Source organism: Sylvia atricapilla, chromosome Z (genome assembly GCF_009819655.1).
Source record: "Sylvia atricapilla isolate bSylAtr1 chromosome Z, bSylAtr1.pri, whole genome shotgun sequence".
Taxonomy (NCBI): Eukaryota; Metazoa; Chordata; class Aves; order Passeriformes; family Sylviidae; genus Sylvia; species Sylvia atricapilla.
The window spans coordinates 84,784,756-84,803,407 of NC_089174.1; the positions used below are offsets into that span (position 1 = coordinate 84,784,756).

The 18,652-nt window shown below is 39.3% G+C and overlaps 1 protein-coding gene across 1 annotated transcript in view; it reads left to right on the forward strand.

Moving 5' to 3' along the window:
* The window catches only part of DOCK8 (dedicator of cytokinesis 8), a 65,597-nt gene that overhangs the window by 43,249 nt on the left and 3,696 nt on the right, over positions 1 to 18,652 (forward strand). Inside the window, exons 31-44 of the mRNA XM_066339095.1 lie at positions 457 to 544; positions 2,224 to 2,320; positions 3,025 to 3,159; positions 5,084 to 5,236; positions 6,298 to 6,456; positions 7,178 to 7,278; positions 7,712 to 7,904; positions 12,418 to 12,561; positions 13,414 to 13,545; positions 15,148 to 15,282; positions 15,788 to 15,877; positions 16,298 to 16,534; positions 17,193 to 17,336; positions 18,398 to 18,504. Of these exons, the coding sequence (XP_066195192.1) occupies positions 457 to 544; positions 2,224 to 2,320; positions 3,025 to 3,159; positions 5,084 to 5,236; positions 6,298 to 6,456; positions 7,178 to 7,278; positions 7,712 to 7,904; positions 12,418 to 12,561; positions 13,414 to 13,545; positions 15,148 to 15,282; positions 15,788 to 15,877; positions 16,298 to 16,534; positions 17,193 to 17,336; positions 18,398 to 18,504 (1,915 nt within the window). The remainder of the gene's footprint in view (positions 1 to 456; positions 545 to 2,223; positions 2,321 to 3,024; positions 3,160 to 5,083; positions 5,237 to 6,297; positions 6,457 to 7,177; positions 7,279 to 7,711; positions 7,905 to 12,417; positions 12,562 to 13,413; positions 13,546 to 15,147; positions 15,283 to 15,787; positions 15,878 to 16,297; positions 16,535 to 17,192; positions 17,337 to 18,397; positions 18,505 to 18,652) is intronic.

The following is an 18,652-nucleotide window of genomic DNA, read 5'->3' on the forward strand; positions in this document are numbered from 1 at the left end:
ATTAGGTTTCAACTATCCAAGGTGTAACTAGGACTGAGCTCTTCTTGTGTGAAGAATATGAAGCCAACAAAGAAGTATCAAGATGTTCTAAAATGTAATGTTAGTGTCGAATCAAGAACCAAGGAATGGTATCAAAACTTATCACTAAAAACAAATTGTTCGTAGCAAAAAAAAAAAAGGTTGCTTCACTTAATAAAGGAAGATCTATTCCATTTGATAAATGGAAGGTTGGGTTTTGTAGGTTTTTGTAGACATTAAGCAAGTTAATGCTCTAAAAATCCTAAGTAAAAAAAAAAAAAAAAAAAAAAGAGTCTTTTTACTAGAGTGCTGAACCTGTAAGTTGAATGGTTTTATTTCTGACAGATTGCTACAGAAATATATCTCCTTTCTGGTGAGCTATCAGACTTGAGGTGTCCCCTTTTGTTTTAATCTCTCTGACATGTGTTGCACTCTTAGGAAATGACAGATCAGCAGGCGTAAATGAAAATCTGCGCTGGAGAAAGGAGCAGACGCAGTGGCGGCAGGCAAATGACAGACAAGACAAGTAAGTAATTTAATTAATGCATATTGCTTTTATTAGAACCGAGCTGCTTGCGGGTTTTATGTTTTGTTCTTGCTCCCAGGATGTTTTATTACAAAATCAGTAGTTTCAATCCTTTTCCTCTTTTGTCAAAGATAAAGAAAATGTTTGTGTGGTGGAAATACTCAACTGTTGCCATGACACAATAAAGAGGTCACGAATACTAGAAGGAGAATTTAAAATAGCTATCTACATGGTTTTTTCCTTCTTACTAACAGTTTGGCAAACATTAGTGATAGAGTCATATCAACTACACCACAGAGGCTTGCTACAATTATTTTGGTGTTTCTCTTGGCTCCTCAGTATATTCTGTGGTATATGTTTTGCCACATTAAATCAGCTAAGCTAGGTTTGACATGCTATGTTAATATAGAGAGTCTGTCTTAGCAGCAGTCAGGGAAGATAATGCTTTGGGATTGTAGGAGCAGTTGTGTGTCATGCCAGAGAAGATCCAGTCAACATAGTCGATCTAGAAAGCTCAGTGGAAATGATCCAAATGCCTGTAAAGTTCACTAAATTTGTTCAGTTTTTACTCTTATTGGGATTTCTGCCCTTATTATAACACTAAAGTTTTAGCAGTCCCTTCTGGTTTTGGTTGCTTTGAGCCATTGTAGTTAATAAACATATGATTTTCCTGATTTCCTTTCTTAGCCTCAGCCTTCAGAATTCTCTGTGCATTAAAAGATGGCTCTTTGCTCCTCAGGTTTTATTTTTGGGTAATGAATGTAACAGAGCAGCTACATGTTTTGAAGCCACTCAGAAGGGTGATTGTAAGAGTGTTGCTCCAGCCACAGAAATGCGCCTTAGAAACTTTGGCCAAAGTCACAGGATCTAATCTCAAGCTCTAGAGAACAGCCTCTAGCCAGGCCACAGCACCTTTCTGAGCAGCTTAGGAAAAAGAAAAATGCCTCTTTGCATTTCTGGCACAGAAGGGATGTGTGAAAAAGCATTTTTGTTAGTAGCTGCTCATATGCTTATTCAGCTGCAGAGGAACTGCATTCCAGACCTTGTCCTTAAGTGTCAGCTTAGAAGGTATCATGTGTTGCCTTACCACTATCTCCTGTCTTTTATCAATATTTCAGTTCTCTCTTACATGGCCTGGGACTGCTTTGTGGACCTGCTGTCTTTTGTTGTCAACAGTCTCAGGAATCAACACTTTAAATTGCCTACATTAAACAATGCTTCTATGGCACTGAAGCAATTTCTGCTTTGGGCTAATCTAGTGTTTTTACTATTTTTTAATGGAATTGTCTGATCAGTTATCCATTATTCCATTTGGGAGTTTCGTGTCCTGCTACAGGCAATGCATTTAGAAATTACAGTGTAGTTTATTGAACATGAACATAGTTTACTGAAGTGAACATGATAATAAGTAGCCATTATGCAGATGACTATTAAGGAAGAAAAGCATCTATCTGAACTGTCTAGAGGCCTAGTTTTCAAAAGTCCCCTTTGTGACTGCTCTTCTACTATAGCAGCTTTCCTAATTTCACTCCATAGGTTTTAAGAACATTATTGTCATTGTTTGATCTTATGGGATCATTTGAAATGGTATGCATTTGTACTCTGGCTTTGTTTAAACAGCAGATCATCTAACTCTTGGGATACTCTCTGCTTGCTTTAATTACAACTCCTTTTTTCAGAACAAAAGCTGAGCTAGACCAAGAAGCTCTGATCAGTGGAAACCTGGCAACTGAAGCTAACCTGATAATTCTTGATATGCAAGAGAACATCATTCAGGTGAGAAATAATAGAGGTGGCTTAGTACCAATCCCTGCTCCCTCAGAAGCCAGTGGAAGGACCATTAATTTTTCTTTTTTTGTTTCTTAGACAGTGCAAAATATTTTGACACCTTCTGTAAACTTACGTAGTCTTGAATAGAAAAAAACATAGGTAGTGAGAAGAAAACTTCATGCTTGAAAATCTATTAGTTAACAAGCATTAGAGAAGCATTTATGTGCTAGACTTTTGTTGTACTGTACATTATTTTCCCATGACATCACTCATAGCACCTAGTCCCCCCACTGTTTTGGTTGGGGGTTTGAATCAGAACATACCAGTACGTCCATTTAGCCCAGATGCTCAGGATATCAAGGATGCAAGGGAAAGGGTGGTGCTTACCCACCACAGGATCAGTTCCTAACCCTGTACATGAAGGATTGGAAAGAACACAAACAGAGCTTCAAAAATCACTGCAGAAGCTTACTGAGCTTAAGAATGCATTGGAGAGTCGTTGGAACTTGGAAAATGTTTGGGACATTTTCCCCTCTGTCTTCTTGGTAACTACAAAAGCGCTTTGAAGTTTCTCTGAAGCAGATGTTAAAAATGAAGAAATACAAAACTCCTTGATGTCTCATGGGCTGGAGAGCAGAACTTCAATTCATGTGTGCCAGTTCATTGCTGAATTACATCATACAGTTTTTGTTTTTCTTCTTCCTATGTAGGCAAGCTTTGCAGCAGAATGCAGAGATAATCTCTTGGGAGGAGTTTTGAAGGTCCTGGTAAATTCTCTTGGCTATGATCAGAGCACCACTTACCTGACTCATTGCTTTGCCACACTGAGAGCACTCATTGCCAAGGTATGCTCTTGTTATACTTTTGTTTTCATGCTTCCAGTCAAATTAATAGAACAGCATTTCTAGAGCAGAGCTGTGTGCATTCACTTTTCTTTTCTTTGACATTTATTAAACATATTTTGCATTTGTAAATATGAATTACTATCTGTAGGGTTGTTGCAGGTTTTCTACATCTGTTGTAAGGTTAATTCACTGGCCACACAAGGTGGAGTAATTAAATCTGAATTATCTTGTGGGTTTAGCAGTCTGCTCTTAAACATATAAGATCTACTAATAAAAAGGTAAGCAATTCCACACACTTTATTTCTAATACCTTCTGATTTTAATTAGAAATCTTAATGCCAGGAACTGCCCAAGAACTCCATAAAGTCAAATTTAAATTATTATATCAGCAGGACTAGTTTTCAATCAGATGGGCAGCAGAGAAATCAAAACTCCTGAGAAATTGAGGACATCATTCTAGGTCTCTATTTCTAAGACAGGTTTCAAAATTCTAAGTAGATTCTAAGACATTGACAATTTTCATCTTTGTTCTGCCTGAAAACTAAGAACTAAGCCAAAACCTCATCTCTCTTCCACTTCTGTATCACCAATAAAAAAACTCCAGATCAGAAAAAACAACAACAGCACCAACAAAACCTAACAAAACAAAGCAACAAAACCTAACAAAAAAAGCACACAAACCTCAAAATTTATATGAGGACAGAAATTAACCCAGTCTTTTTTTTAATACTAGAGGTCATAATGGGTAGGGTGCTTCATAAGGACTCTAAAATCTTTTTAAGATTCATTTTCCTACCAAGAAAAGCAGCTCCACTAAAGAAGAGTGCATGAAATGTTTATTTTCCCTAAACTATGCTAAAATACAAATAAGAAACAGGATACTCCTGTCCAGTTAATGTCTGTGTGCTCTTAAATACAGATTGGCTGACAAAGCCTAATTACAGGGTAGGTATCTGAATACTTAAGAAACTAATAATTATGTTTTCATTTTACTTTATCTTTAAAAGCTAACTTCCAATTACAGTAATGAATTTTGTGAAGCAATTGTTATTCTCATTGAAATAGATCTTGTAGTTAAGCTGACTCAGTTCTGTATTTCATTAAACAATCATTCCAATTTTTTCTATTATACTGTAGGCATATAGATGTTATTTTACAAATAAAAGTGATAAAACCCTGTGCCAGCAGGCTTATAATATAAATTAAGCACAAAACAGTGAGATAAGGCACTGAGGAAAGGCTGAGAACTGGGAAATGGGTCCGAAAATTGGAAACAATATCTTGTGTTCACTCACATACCTTTGTCAATCCTGTGTGTGTACGTGTGGTGTCTCTGTGCTGTCTCTGCTGGGTGTTTCTGTGGACAGACATCCTGCCCCCTGAGTTTATTGCCTACTGTGTGCATTGTGAAGACACTTTAAAGGAGGGTATGGCATGAAAGCTTGGCAGTGGAAGTTTTGTGACACACCACAGGAGGAAGAATATGTTGGGGGCCCGGGGAAGGGTAGGGTGTTGGTGCAGAGAGCTAAAAATTGCTCCATATACTTAAGGAAGTAATTGCATGTTTCATGGATCATTGTGAACTCTGAAAATAGCAAATCTCCAGGCTTCTGTGAATTTTGCAATATTTGATGTTTTCAAAAACTCCGGGGACCATCATAGTCTGAGTTTGTTCTATCTCTTTCTCTTTTTTTCAAAACACAAAGGCTATTTAAAAACCCTTCTTTCCTGTAGAAAATCTTTAAAATGGAATCTGCAACATCACAGAAATCAGAAGCCTGAGTAAAAAGAGGTATAAAATGTAGTTTTTGGAAACTCCAGACTTTTTCAAACCCTGTGACTTTTACGAACCCTGGCACTAAGGTAATGATGTTTTAATGACATAGAAATGAGAGTAATAAATGTTTTCTTCTCCTTCTTTTAGTTTGGAGATTTGCTGTTTGAAGAGGAGGTTGAACAGTGTGCTGACCTCTGTCAAAGGGTTCTCCACCACTGCAGCAGCAGCATAGATATTACACGGACTCAAGCCTGTGCCACTCTTTATCTCCTGATGAGATACAGCTTCAGCTCTACCAGTGTAAGATTTTGAAAGCACCAGTATATTTTGTGCCACCTTTTCTGTGATCAATTGAAACAAAGACTGAAGTTGCAGCAGCAAGTGGAATGCATCTGCTGGTCTGCTGTTTCACACATTTGAGCCAAGAGAAGTACTAGAAGTGTAGAGGGAAAGTAGCTTTAATTATTATTCATTGCTTTGACTCAGGAAACGTGACTGGTCCTGCAATATCTGTAAATGCAGCTTCAAACAGAGCAGCATTAGGCCTCTGACAGCAAAGACTATACAATGTATAAGCAACACTCTTCAAGATGTCTTTTTTCTTTCATTCCTGTGTCAGAACTACTCAGTCAAGTTCTATTTTAATGCAATTGAAACCTCAGTAGGACTCCTATATGCTTGTATTAATGGGAGTTCTTTACAAGCTCCTTGGTCTTAGGACTAGGCTCCAATTTTTACCACACTTGTGGAGCAAAAGACATACATTGCATCTAGATTAATAATGCTCTAGTACAAAAGGATATGCATTAGAATTTTGGATAGCATCTGATCTTGTACAGAATTTCCTTCACTAGTTATTTATTACTCTAAAAGTCTTAAATATGTAAATAGTGTGAGCTCTGGAGAAGGAAAATGTACTGCAGACACACCATGATCATCAGGGTGTAGTGCAACACCACCCGAAGCTCCCAGAGGCCTTTTGCTTCCCAGATGTGTTTCCAGAATCTTTTTCCAGTCATTATTCTTCATTTATTCCTGTGTGTGCTCTGATCCACACGCCCACTGACCTGTGCAAAGGGGGAAAGGATGCTTCTGGCTTTCTCCTGTCCCAAGCAAGCATGAATATTTCAAGGAACCTTCTAGCACCAAAGTACAGACGTGTACTTTTGTGATTAGGGATCTTTGGCTTAAGTGGGTAAAACATGATTAGGTTTAATGCACCAGAGGCCAGTTATGTGAGCAGTGAGTCTGCTGCACTCAGTCTGGGCAAGTGAAGGTGAGTTTGCTCCATAGAGGAGATAGATCTGTGAACTGCAATGCAGCCATCACTCTGTCATGTTTTTGTGTTTTTCTTCTGGAAGAATTTTTCAAGAGTGAAGATGCAGGTGACCATGTCCCTGGCTTCTCTGGTTGGAAAATCACCCGAGTTTAATGAGGAATTCCTTCGGCGATCCCTGCGAACCATCCTGGCCTATGCAGAGGAAGACACAGACATGCAGGCAACACCATTTCCCATTCAGGTTACATCTCTTATGGCATCTGTGGCATTTTTATCAGGAGAAGCAATGAAAATAAGTATGAAGAGGTTATTGCATGAGTTTATGTCTAGCACAACAATAAATGGGGAAGAAGTAGATATTATTCCATAAAATAACCTCTTAAGAATTTCCCCTGAAATCACATTGCAGGATGGTTGTAATCATCATCTCTTGGTTTTGAGTACAGTTTTCTCCTAGTTCCCAGGGGGCTCTATGCCCTCTAAGAGTTTCCCCAAATGGAATTTGATTCAGTATGTTTTCAGCCAAGTACCATCTGGGAAACTTCTTTCTCTTTGCCAATATTATTCATTATCAGCAATAATGAAAATCATTTCAGACAACTGTCAAATACTTTCTTAAAATTCTTAGAATAACTTAGGTTGTGCTGAAGACTTACAAAAACATCTGGTTTCAGATCAAAGATCAACTAAAGCTGAACTCCATTAACATATTCGATCTTTTTCATTCAGATAGATCAAAGGATTTCCCCTCATTTTGATTAATTAAAAAGTGTGTGTGTGTGTAAGGTTTGCTATGTCAGCAGCCCATGCTGCATTGCATAGAGCTGAAGAAAACACCCTGACATTTCCTTGGGTAAAAGAGGCTTAAAGAGAGTAGCATCATGTGGTGCAGGTGCTGTTGTTTTTCCAGAAGGAAAAAATAAACATCTGAGAATTACACATCGATTTTTTCATTGCTTCAGGTCGAGGAGCTACTGTGTAATCTGAACAGCATCCTGTCAGATACGGTGAAAATGAGGGAATTTCAGGAAGATCCAGAGATGCTGATGGACCTCATGTACAGGTGAATGCATTTAGAATTGCTACTGAGAAAATTCTGCAGTGGGGTGAGCTGAACTATGCATTTTAGGAACAAGCTATGAAAAACTCTCCATCTGTTCTGTTTATGTGCATTCCCTCTTTGGCAGAGCTGGCCTGTCACAGGGGGCCCAGGCTGCAGCAGTGAGCACATTGCAGTGCAGCCTCTGGGAGATGAACATCGATTTGGGAAAGGGTAAGAGTCAGGAACATTGAAGAGCCTTGGACACATCAGTTTTACTTTCCTCATAGCCCGTCTGACTCCTGCCCAGCCATTTATTTTGCCTTCTGTTTGATGAATCATATAGAATAAAGACAGAGGTGTCTTCTTCCATTCAACCCCAGGGGAAGAATGATAAATGTATTTTTGTTATTTGAGAAGTGGTCACTCACACCTCCTTTCTGGCCTGTGTTTTCAGGATTGCAAAAGGGTACCAGACATCTCCAGACCTGAGGCTGACTTGGCTGCAGAACATGGCAGAGAAGCACACCAAGAGGAAGTGCTACACAGAGGCAGCCATGTGCCTGGTGCACGCTGCAGCACTGGTGGCAGAGTACCTGAGCATGCTGGAGGATAGGAACTATCTCCCTGTGGGCAGTGTCAGTTTCCAGGTAAAAGGCTCTGAAGGTGTGAGGCAGTTCTGGTTGTGTGTGTTTGTTCCTGTGCTCAGCAAAGCAGAGGTGCCTGTATGGGCCAGGTGTTACAATGGCAGTCTCCAGCTTCTATTTCTGGCACTTTGATACTGTAATCTTTTTTTTTGCTAAGTAGAACCCCTCTATTATCGCATGCTTTTTCTTAGGCCTGTTACTTATCAACTGTGACAGATGCATCTTTCAAACTTCTTTCTCATAATCTAGATAATTGGAGCTGCTCAGTTCTTTCAGGCGTGTTCCAATCCTTTGACTGTTACTAACCAAACCCTTTTGACTGATGAATCACAATCACTGCAGTCAATCCAGTATATCCAAGTCAAGTAAAAAATGTCCCAAAAGTTCTTTCAGCGTGAGCCACAGCACTCACATTATGTCTCTGAAGGCTCCAATCTTTTCTTTTGGCATTGTTGAGCTCTTTAGTCAATAATAAAGTGATTTTTCCAGACAGTTTTCTTGCATTTCATTTTTCACTTTACTTTCCTACATCATAGATGAAAGCACAAGTCTTTGTGGTTAAAGTTAGACATTTTTAAATATATACACTTAATTTATCAGATTATGCAGTTTTGGATACCCTTACCTGAACTGACTTCATGTGCAAATTCAATTATTTTAGTGCTTCTTTTCTCCACAATATTAGAAATAAAAATGGCCAAACACCTAATTTTTTGCATGTGTTGGTAATTTCTCTTTTATCATTACTCTCTGAAACCAGTAAACTGTTGGCTGCAATGATTAAAGTAATTTATAAATCATTTCAACTAATTAGTGGAAATATTTTGTAGGATCACCTTAGATGTCACATAGGCATCTACTGTTTAGATATTATTACCTTTATTAGTTTGTAATCCCTTTTTTTAGAAAGTATTAGGTTTGTGTAGTCTGGTGTCGATTCAGGCTAAGTACAATACCTTTAAGGTTTTCTTTAATAATTTTGTATCAATATTTCCATCATTCTGTCCTGGTGCAGTCTGATAAACCTACCCTCATCTGCTCATCTTGAACACTTTCAAGAAATAGATGATTCCCAAAGCATATTTCGTCTTCTGGAACTTCCCCAATTTTCTAAAGCATGTGGCAGCTCAGGATTCACTGCTTGAATGCGCTTTTGCTTAGCTTTTTTTATCTGTTGTGGAGCACATTTTATTGTCAAAGTGAGTTTGAAATACCTAACGCTAGTACTTGGTGCATTCATCATCCCTTGAGAAAGTCATTCCACCTGTGGTTTTTTCCCTTCAAAACAGTAAATGTAAACCTTATTAAGCTACTTAGCATTTTGCATTGAATTTAGTTTGTTGGGCATTAGTATTTGCAATTCCACCTTAGCAAGTAGATTACAGACAAGTGTTTATTCTTGGTTTTTCTTTAATATCAAGATAGCTGTATATACTCTTTTTAATGGCTAAAGTTCTGGCTGTGGATTTATACTTCTGCCATTTTACATCCCTTATCAGTTTTGTGTACCTCTAAACTTCTAACTTCCATGCATTGCTTCTATTTACTTATTTTCTCTCAATTTGTTGGATACTATCATCGTTTAGATATAAGTGAAATCTGAATTTCCTCGCTATCCTGCTCCCAGGATGCCTTGAGTGCTTGTAAGCACACACACTTGACCCTGATGCAATTCCTCCCTCCATTGCACTTAGGTTATGCAGATTGCTATAAATGGATATGTTTCCATATATGTTAGAGAGTTGAAGTCTGTTGTACAAGGCACTAGGCAAGCAAAAACTTAGGTGTTTATAAGCAGCAAATCAGTTTCTATCATCAAAATACTTGTGCAAATACATTTGCCAAAGAAACAGTTGCCCCATAGGAGAGAGGTAATAAAATGCCCTAATGATGAGAACCCAATTGCACAACCCTTTATCTGACAGCACAATTTTTAATTTCAGTTTACTCAATAAGAGTAATTAACTATAATTACCCTTTGCATTTTTACATAGGCTTTCCAGAAAAGGTTTCTCATTCTTTACAAAAGGAATGTTTATGTTTTGTAGCACCTGTGAAGATCTTATTCAGATGACCTGGTTAAAAGAGGGAAATACTAAACAGACTGGCCTGGCTTTACCTGTAGTTACAGGTCTCTCTCACTGACTCTTTCTGTGATAATTTCTTCAGTTGGCTCAGATATGAGATCAACTAATATTAATGATAAGCATTTAGTTGTGGAATTGAGGGTGATGATAATGTGAATAAAAATATTATTCTGGATGAGCAGAAGTATTGTCTCCTTTTTACAGATGAGTAAAATGAATCAGCAAAAGATCAAATAATTTCTGATTTTAATGTTCTGCAGTGAGTCTGTTAGCATCCAGAAAACTGACTGTCAGTAGATTAATACTTTTCCTTATACTGTACCAGACAAAATGCTTCCCTCTCTGCAACCAAAACTATCCCTCATAATAAGTGGGGTCACTTTCAGTGGAATTCCCTTTGAACTTAATTAATATTTACACTAAATCCCCTTCACAGTAAAGCAGAATTAGTGAGAGTATGAAGGGCATAGGGACTGACTTTAAAGCCCCTTTCTATTAACACAGGGAAGTACTTGGTGCATGTATCTACCTGCTGAGGTACACGGCTCTGCAGCAGCCTAATTTGCCTGGGTTGTTTGGGCATCTGAGTTGCAGGCTACCCTCGCCTTACTTAACATGGTGATAAGGGCTGGGCATCACAGGGGGTTTTACAAAAGTATTTATTTGCCTTAATGAAAACCAGGCTTGTGAAATTCAATATAATTACTGATAAAATAAGTGGCGATTTATGTATTGCCTTTATTATACAAGGGATATGTAAAATTCTTCAGTATGGAAGGTAGATCAAGGCTAAAGTTGGGTGAGGCATGTCCAAAAGATTATACAGTCCCAAGGAGTATGTTATGCTGACTCTCTTCTCCTAGAGTGCATGGAGTGTAAAACATGGAAATATATTCCTGACATTAGTTATTAGAGACTTAAAGGTGGAGAAGGCATAGTTGGTGTCCATGGTTTTTTCATTACTTTTGTATGTAAATCACTCCTTTAGACTCTCTTTTCTTTGCTACAAAAGGAAAATAAAAAACAGGAGGAGAAAAAAAAAAAAAAAAAGCCATGAGAATCACATGAAAACAGTCCTTAATGGCTACTGTTACAGAAAAGGAAAACCAGAAATTAATCCGCATGGCCTGTGAGTTTCTGCAGGTATCTGCCAGTGAACCTAAGTCTGGTTGAAATCACTCTCTAATGAGACTGACTGGTAAAAAGTGGTGTAGGTATGCTAAATGTGCTGTAGCTCTTCCTCTGGTCAAAATTCAGAAGTATTCTTAACTCCTGTGAATGCTGTTCTGGGGCTGTTCTCACCCTTCCAGTGGCACTGACGTGATATGCAGACCAAGCAGTGTGCTGGCAGCATGGTTGGAGTAAATTTCACCCATGGAGAAATGAATACATCCATAAGACCCAGGGGGAAGGCCCAATGCTGCTCGTGGTGTGTGGTGCCAATTCTTTATCTGAAATCTGATCAATAGTAGCAGCCCTCAGTGTCTCTGCTATTTTATAAAGATGCCTTTAAGGACTCAGCTAGCTAGCCAGCTGGCATCCATCCTGTACCCAGACAGATTGTCATTGCCAGTTTCTGCTGAAATGAGACACTATGACACTAATTTAACTCCTTTTAATTAATAGAAGATCGAAGCTTAGCCTTTCTGCTGCTTCTGAAAGTTACATATGCCACTCCCATACTACATGTACACATATTTTGTTGTTATTTTGCATGTTTCTGTACATTATAAAATTTTTAATGTTGATGGCACCCAGTGCCGTTTATTCAAAGAAATCCTGAAGAACTGTAGATATGTTATTTCATGGTCTAGAATCTCAAGAGTGACTTAATCTAGGTTTATTTAAATGCCCAATGAGGTCCATAGCATTAACAAGAAACTGAATAAATTCTGCAGGATTAAAGTGTAGTATGACAGAGGATGAACCAAGAAGAAGCAATCAATTATTGTGATTTTTAGAATTATATTGTCTGTGTCATACTTAGGTGAATAAAAATCTGAAAGTTGAATTTATTCAAGCAGGTGGCAGAAGATTTGGAGTGCAGTTTGGGATTTCTCACCCCCAAGTGCCAGCTCTAGGAAGGGCACACTGCTTGTGACTCTGGTAATATTGAGCTCACTGCAGCTCCAAGGAAATCCAGCCACCAGAGCATAGCCAGTCTGACACGTATAGGAGTCTGCATTTAAACCTGAGGCTAGAAAGAAAATTCATGATTCTTGAAGCAAAACTCCTGATCTGCTATCTATGGAGATTTATGATGTTACTTTCACTTCTGAAAAATAATGTAACTATGTGTCCCCTGAATGCACCTGAAAATACTCATTCCTCTTCCCATCATATAAATATGTTGAAATGATTTCTTCCTCCATCTTCATGAGGCACAGTTGATTTAGGTTTTTGATTTCTGTACTTTGATATATTTTTAGAACATTTCATCCAATGTGCTGGAGGAATCTGCTGTTTCAGACGATGTTTTGTCTCCAGATGAAGATGGCATATGTTCTGGGAGGTATTTCTCAGAAAGTGGACTGGTTGGGCTGCTGGAACAAGCTGCAGAGCTCTTCAGCACGGTGAGTGAGGACCAGAATCACCAGGAGGGAATGGATAATGGGCTGCCTAAGCCAGACCCGCAGCTTCATTTCCTGCACACGAGGAAACAATGTAGTACTGCTAAACCAGGTATCACAGGTCTGTCACACTCCAAATAACAAGAGGACACATTTTGGGCTGTCCAAGTAATGCCTCAGTCAGATGAATTAAACTAGGCTTTTTCAGCCTAGCTCAGCACATACACACCTCTGCTATGCAGACCACAGGCAACATCAACAGAAAGTGATTGTCTCAGGCAGGAACCAAGACCTGCAGCTGGTATTATCATGGGATAGTACATTTAAGAAAAACATCTTGAATGAAGTATATATTTTAGGAGGCATGTGAGAGTTACTCCTGTACTTTTACACAGCATACAACCACGGGCCTCATAATCTACATTTACTATGTAAGAACATGTGATTTAGCATCTCTAAAGATAGCACTTGGGTCCCTTTGTCCAAACACAGCTCTGATTGCCCTGAACCATACATGACAGACAAATCCATTTTCTGCTGCTAACCTGCATTTCTAGTTCTTGTAGCCCTGAGGCAGAATCCGGGGCTTGACACAGGAATTTGGGCCTGAGAGCCCAACAGCTCAGCGATCCAAATTACATCCAGTTCATTGTTTGCTGTTCAGAACTGCCCATTTACTATTACTAGTTTTTAGAACACTGAAACAAGCAACATAGCAACAGATGAGTCCCATAAATCCCCTTTTCAGCCAAGCCATTAATAAAGATAGAGTTTCTTGTCAGAGTACATGAAGGCTCATTTCTTTTCTTCCTCTTTTTTCCTTTTTTTAATTTTTTTTTTAATATATATTCAAAGGGAGGTTTGTATGAAACTGTGAATGAGGTGTACAAAATTGTCATCCCCATACTGGAAGCACATCGAGACTTCAGGAAGCTTACCTTGACACACAGCAAGCTACAGAAGGCCTTTGACAGCATTATTAATAAGGTACTTGTGAGGCAAGGCACTGCTTTCAGGACACATTTCTGGGTTGCACTATTTGTTTAAGACTGGTGTTAATAATAAAACGGTTCATGTGTGCATTGGGGTTGTGTGGCCAGGTTTTAATAGTGGAGGATGAGAGTTAAAGGGGTGATGTCAATGAGAAGCTGCTGGAAACTTTATCCATGTCCAACAGAGCAAATGCCAGCTGCTAGCCAAGGCTGGCTGACACTGAGCCCTCAGTCACAGTGGCAGCACCTCTGGGATAATATGTTTAAAAAGGGAAAAAAGTTACTGGCCAAATGTAATTGTGCTCAGAGGAGAGACAAGTGGAAAATAAGTGAGAGCAGCAGCTCTGCAGACACCAAGGTCAGTGGAGAAGGAGGGGCAGGAGATGCTCCAGGCACCAGAGCAGAGATTCATTCCCCTGCAGCCCATGGTGCAGCCCATGGTGAGGCAGCTGTGCCCCTGCAGCCCATGGGGATCCATGGGGGAGCAGAGATCCACGCACAGCCCATGCAGAACCCCACACCAGAGCAGGTGGATGCCTGAAAGAAGGCTGTGACCCCATGTGAAGGTCATGCTAGAGCAGGAAAGAACCACAGGCTGGAGCAGGGGAAGGACTCCTCTCCCTGAGCAGTAGGAGAAATAACCTCTGATGAGCTGACCATACCTCCATTTCTCATCTCCCTGCACCACTGGGAGAAAAGATACAGAGCCTAAAGAGAAAGGAGGAATGGTATTTTTAAAATTTGTTGTACTTCTTGTTATCCTGTTCTGAGTTTGATTGGTAGTAAATTCAATTCATTTCCCCAAGTCCATTGTGTTTTGCCCATGATGGTAACCAATTTATGATCACTCCCTATCCTTATGCCAATTCATGAACCCTTCACTGTCTCTTTCCTGTCCAGTTGCAGGGAGGGATAATACAGTGGCTTTGGTGGGTACCTGGCATCCTGCCATGATCAACCCACCAGAATCTGAAATAGTTCCATTTCCCTTTTCAAACAAAAGCCTCCATCTGCTTTGGTCCACCTATATAGCCTACAGTGTAAAAAGGCTCTCCGTACAAAGAAGCAGAGATTAATATAAAATGAGTTTAGCTGAACATGTCTGTGTCCATCTGGCCACATCTGTTTAACAAAACTAACTTTATTGTCAATTCACTAGTGTTTTCAGTTATAAAACAGAAAAAATAAGAGAACTGCCTAAATTCTCAGCATTCATACTATCCCTTCTCTTTCTTCAGAAAAACTTTATTGCTGAGCCTAGTCAGTTTCAAATTCTTATCAATTTTCATTGCAAAATTACAAAATTTTAATTTTGTTACATGTATTCAAAGGAACTAAAAATAATGTGTTTTGTGAAATCTCCTTCAAGATCAGCTTAAATTCTAACTAGATTGCAGTCAAATGTCCCCTCAGTTTGTATGCTTTCTCTCCTGTGCTTCTCCTCCATCAGCACTGATGATTTATAGAAGTGGTTTCGAAATGGGGAAAATGTAGGACAGTGGATTTTCTTATACATGAGTTGGGGAAAAAAATGCATCCAAACACTACAATGTCCACATAAAGCAATTGTAAACTTCTTCTGCTTTTTATCAATTAGGGTCAAAAACGAATGTTTGGAACTTACTTCCGTGTTGGTTTCTATGGTTCCAAATTTGGGGACTTGGATGAACAGGAATTTGTTTATAAGGAGCCTACAATTACAAAACTCCCTGAGATCTCTCACAGATTAGAGGTAAGAAAAAATATTATGTTAACATGATCTCAAATGGTATATTATACTTTTCAATGAACCCACACAGTCCTGATAGTACTATTGCTATATAAAAAAGCAGTAACAAACCGATTTGTACCACAGATTATTTCCTTGGTCTATATCCTTTCCACAGTATCCCTTTTTAAAGCATAATGATTTTGAGGCTATGTCTCTTACAAGCAGGCCTGTAATACATGGAGTGATTTTAAGCATGCCAGATATCTGCTTTGGTATCTTTTCAACTCTTTTTATAGAATTACTATGCTCCCTTCTGATTGTTTTACCTCAAGTTCTGTGATTGTCTGAGCAGCTCACAGTGATCTTTGTCAGAAGATGCCTTACCTTGTCCAGCTGTGGGTTTTGGAACAGTATACTGACTGTACAAAGCCCAGAAATTCCTCATGGTTGTCACTCCTTTCTCCTAGAATTGCATTAGCATTGCATTAAGAACTAACATTTTGGGTTAATTCTATTTCCTTTCCAGGGATTTTATGGCCAGTGTTTTGGGGAGGATGCTGTGGAAGTGATTAAGGACTCTGCTCCTGTAGACAAAAGCAAATTGGATCCCAATAAGGTAGGGAAAGTACTGCTGAGAGGGTTGAGTGCTTTGCCACACAAAAAATGAGGTGAGAAAGTCCTCGTTGCAACTTTTATGCGCAAACATTGAAGCACAAAAAGAAAACACCCAACTTGGTATCTCTGTGCCCAGGGGTATTAAAGCCTCTGTGACAGGCTTAGTGTGGTAGCTTGTCACAGAGTATAGAAATTAAAAGTTCTAATCTCTGGTTCCTGCCCTGATTCTGATCCCCAGGGTTAAGCTGTGCCATCCTGCATGTAAGTTTTGTTAGCTCTGAATAAGAAAATGATCCCTGAAGGCTCTTCAGCTCTGTGCTTTTCCAGACCATAGCCTGCCAACATGTACTGTGGGATACTTCACATGCACCACTCCTTTCACATTCCTTGGGTTGTAAATGGTTCTTTCCTCTTTCCTTAGGCATACATACAAATCACTTTCGTGGAGCCCTATTTTGATGAGTATGAGATGAAAGACAGAGTGACCTACTTTGAAAAGAACTTCAACATCTCTCGGTTCATGTACACGACGCCTTTTACTATGGATGGGCGTCCCAGAGGAGAACTTAGTGAGCAGTACAAGAGGAACACCATCCTAACCACAATGCATGCTTTCCCCTATATCAAAACTAGAATCAATGTCATCCAAAGGGAAGAGGTATGTTGGGTTTTGGAGACAGATCTAATTTCTCAAGGACTGAAGGAGTCTTTGGGCAGGAAGATTTCAAAATTTATGCTTGGCAGGAAAAAAAAAGAATGCTGAATTTCTCAGACATTGATCTTGTAAAGAGGAGTATCACAGAAGGGACAGAAAAGGCAAGATAGAGATTTACTGTGGAGAAGAGACAATAGCCAGTGTACATTCTTCCTTTGACTTCCCAGCTTTAATGCTGTGTGGGAGGATATGTGGAGCTCTGTCTGTAGGTACAATTCTAGCTGATAAAGCAGAATTTGGATTGGAGTACAGTCAGAGAACTAGACTGGGCTTAGGACTGGTTTAGAGACAGAGAAGCTTTATCCTGTAGAAAGTGCAACACCGTTTCAGACATGAAGTAACTTAGAATAAGAATGAATTTATGCAAACAGGAGGTCTGATTCACAGCCTATCATAGTAAATGATAAGATGTCTAAGAGCTTTGGATCAGATGCACCATCTACCAAGATGACCATCTACCAAGTTAGATTAAACAGTGTTCCTGGGTTTCACAACTACTGCTTTTGAAACAGGAGAATGATAGTGACACTGTCGTATTTAGAACAGGTCAGCTGCATGCATAATTCAAGCAATGAACCATCTTTTCCTCCCTTTTCCTTAGTTCATTTTGACCCCAATTGAAGTCGCTATTGAAGATATGCGTAAAAAAACACGGGAACTAACTGCAGCCACCAACCAAGAGCCACCAGATGCCAAAATGCTCCAGATGGTTTTGCAGGGCTCAGTTGGAGCCACTGTAAATCAGGTAAGGATGCAAATAAGCCAGACAAAGTGTACTTTTCTCACTGTTCATTCTTTTTTGCACTCGTGTTTCTTGCACTGGAAGATGTATACATCTAGTCAGGCACGTTAAGTCACTGTGTATATTTAAGCTTCATCCCTTGATATTTAGTCACTGTGCACTGTTCATTAGCTAGGCTTTTGGTAGAAGTGCTCATGGGAAGCACTGTCCTGGCTGTAGGTGCAGAAACTCACAGGAGCCTTGTGAATACATCCTAGGACTTTTTATTTCTAACGTGCTAGCCATTTCAGTCACTTTGTTCATTCCAGATGTATCCTTGGGGAATGGGAATAATAATAACAATTTTTCTGTGGAACCACCACAAACTCAGTTTCATGGAAATTAAGTCAACATATGAAGTCAAGACCTGAGTGCCCCAAAATACAGCTGAGATACCATAGGTATAACACAAACATGCACACTACAAAAACCCAGGTAATATAAAAAAAAATTAAAATGGAATGATGAAGACATGGCTAAGCAAAAACTTGGTGTTATACATAATTTCACAAGGCTCAGGTTTTTTTGCTGAAACCTCAATACTCTCAGTTTCTCCAGATTGATCACCAACCAAAGCATCTATTATGAAGTAGATGCATTGATGTAAGCTTTCCAAATAATGTACTGATGTAAGCTTTCCAAAGAGTGATCTTTTTTGACACGGGGCTTATTGTCTGAAGGTCTTGTAATACACACACAGGAGCTGTGTATCTCTAATATAACCAGGCTTGTCACCAGGGCTGTCCCAGCTCCTCTCTGCTGAGCAGAGTTTATTCCCTTTGTTGGGAGACTGGAGGAGGAATAATAACAGGAGAGGACAAGATATGATGGGCAAAAAATCTGCTTGCCAAAGGAAGTATCATGGGGGGAAGGGAACTAAACCCCATCCTGTTATGGTAACTGTGCATAGATTTATTTTCCTTTGTAATTGCACTCATGAAATAACAAACAGCTTTAAACAAACGTGTGTCCTGTTTTCAGTCTAAGCAGGTGGGTTTCACGTTTTCCTGTGTTATTTCTATAAGGGGCCGCTAGAGGTAGCACAAGTGTTCCTGGCTGAAATTCCAGCAGACCCCAAGCTTTATCGGCACCACAACAAGCTGAGGTTGTGCTTCAAAGAGTTTATAATGAGGTGAGTAAAACAAAACTGAGATGCTGAATTGCATCGATACATTCAATATTAGCAATAGTGCAACGATAATATAACAACTGAGTACTTACCTGTGCAAGTTAACATCATGAATCCTGGCATCTCACACTTCAAACATTTGGACTACAAT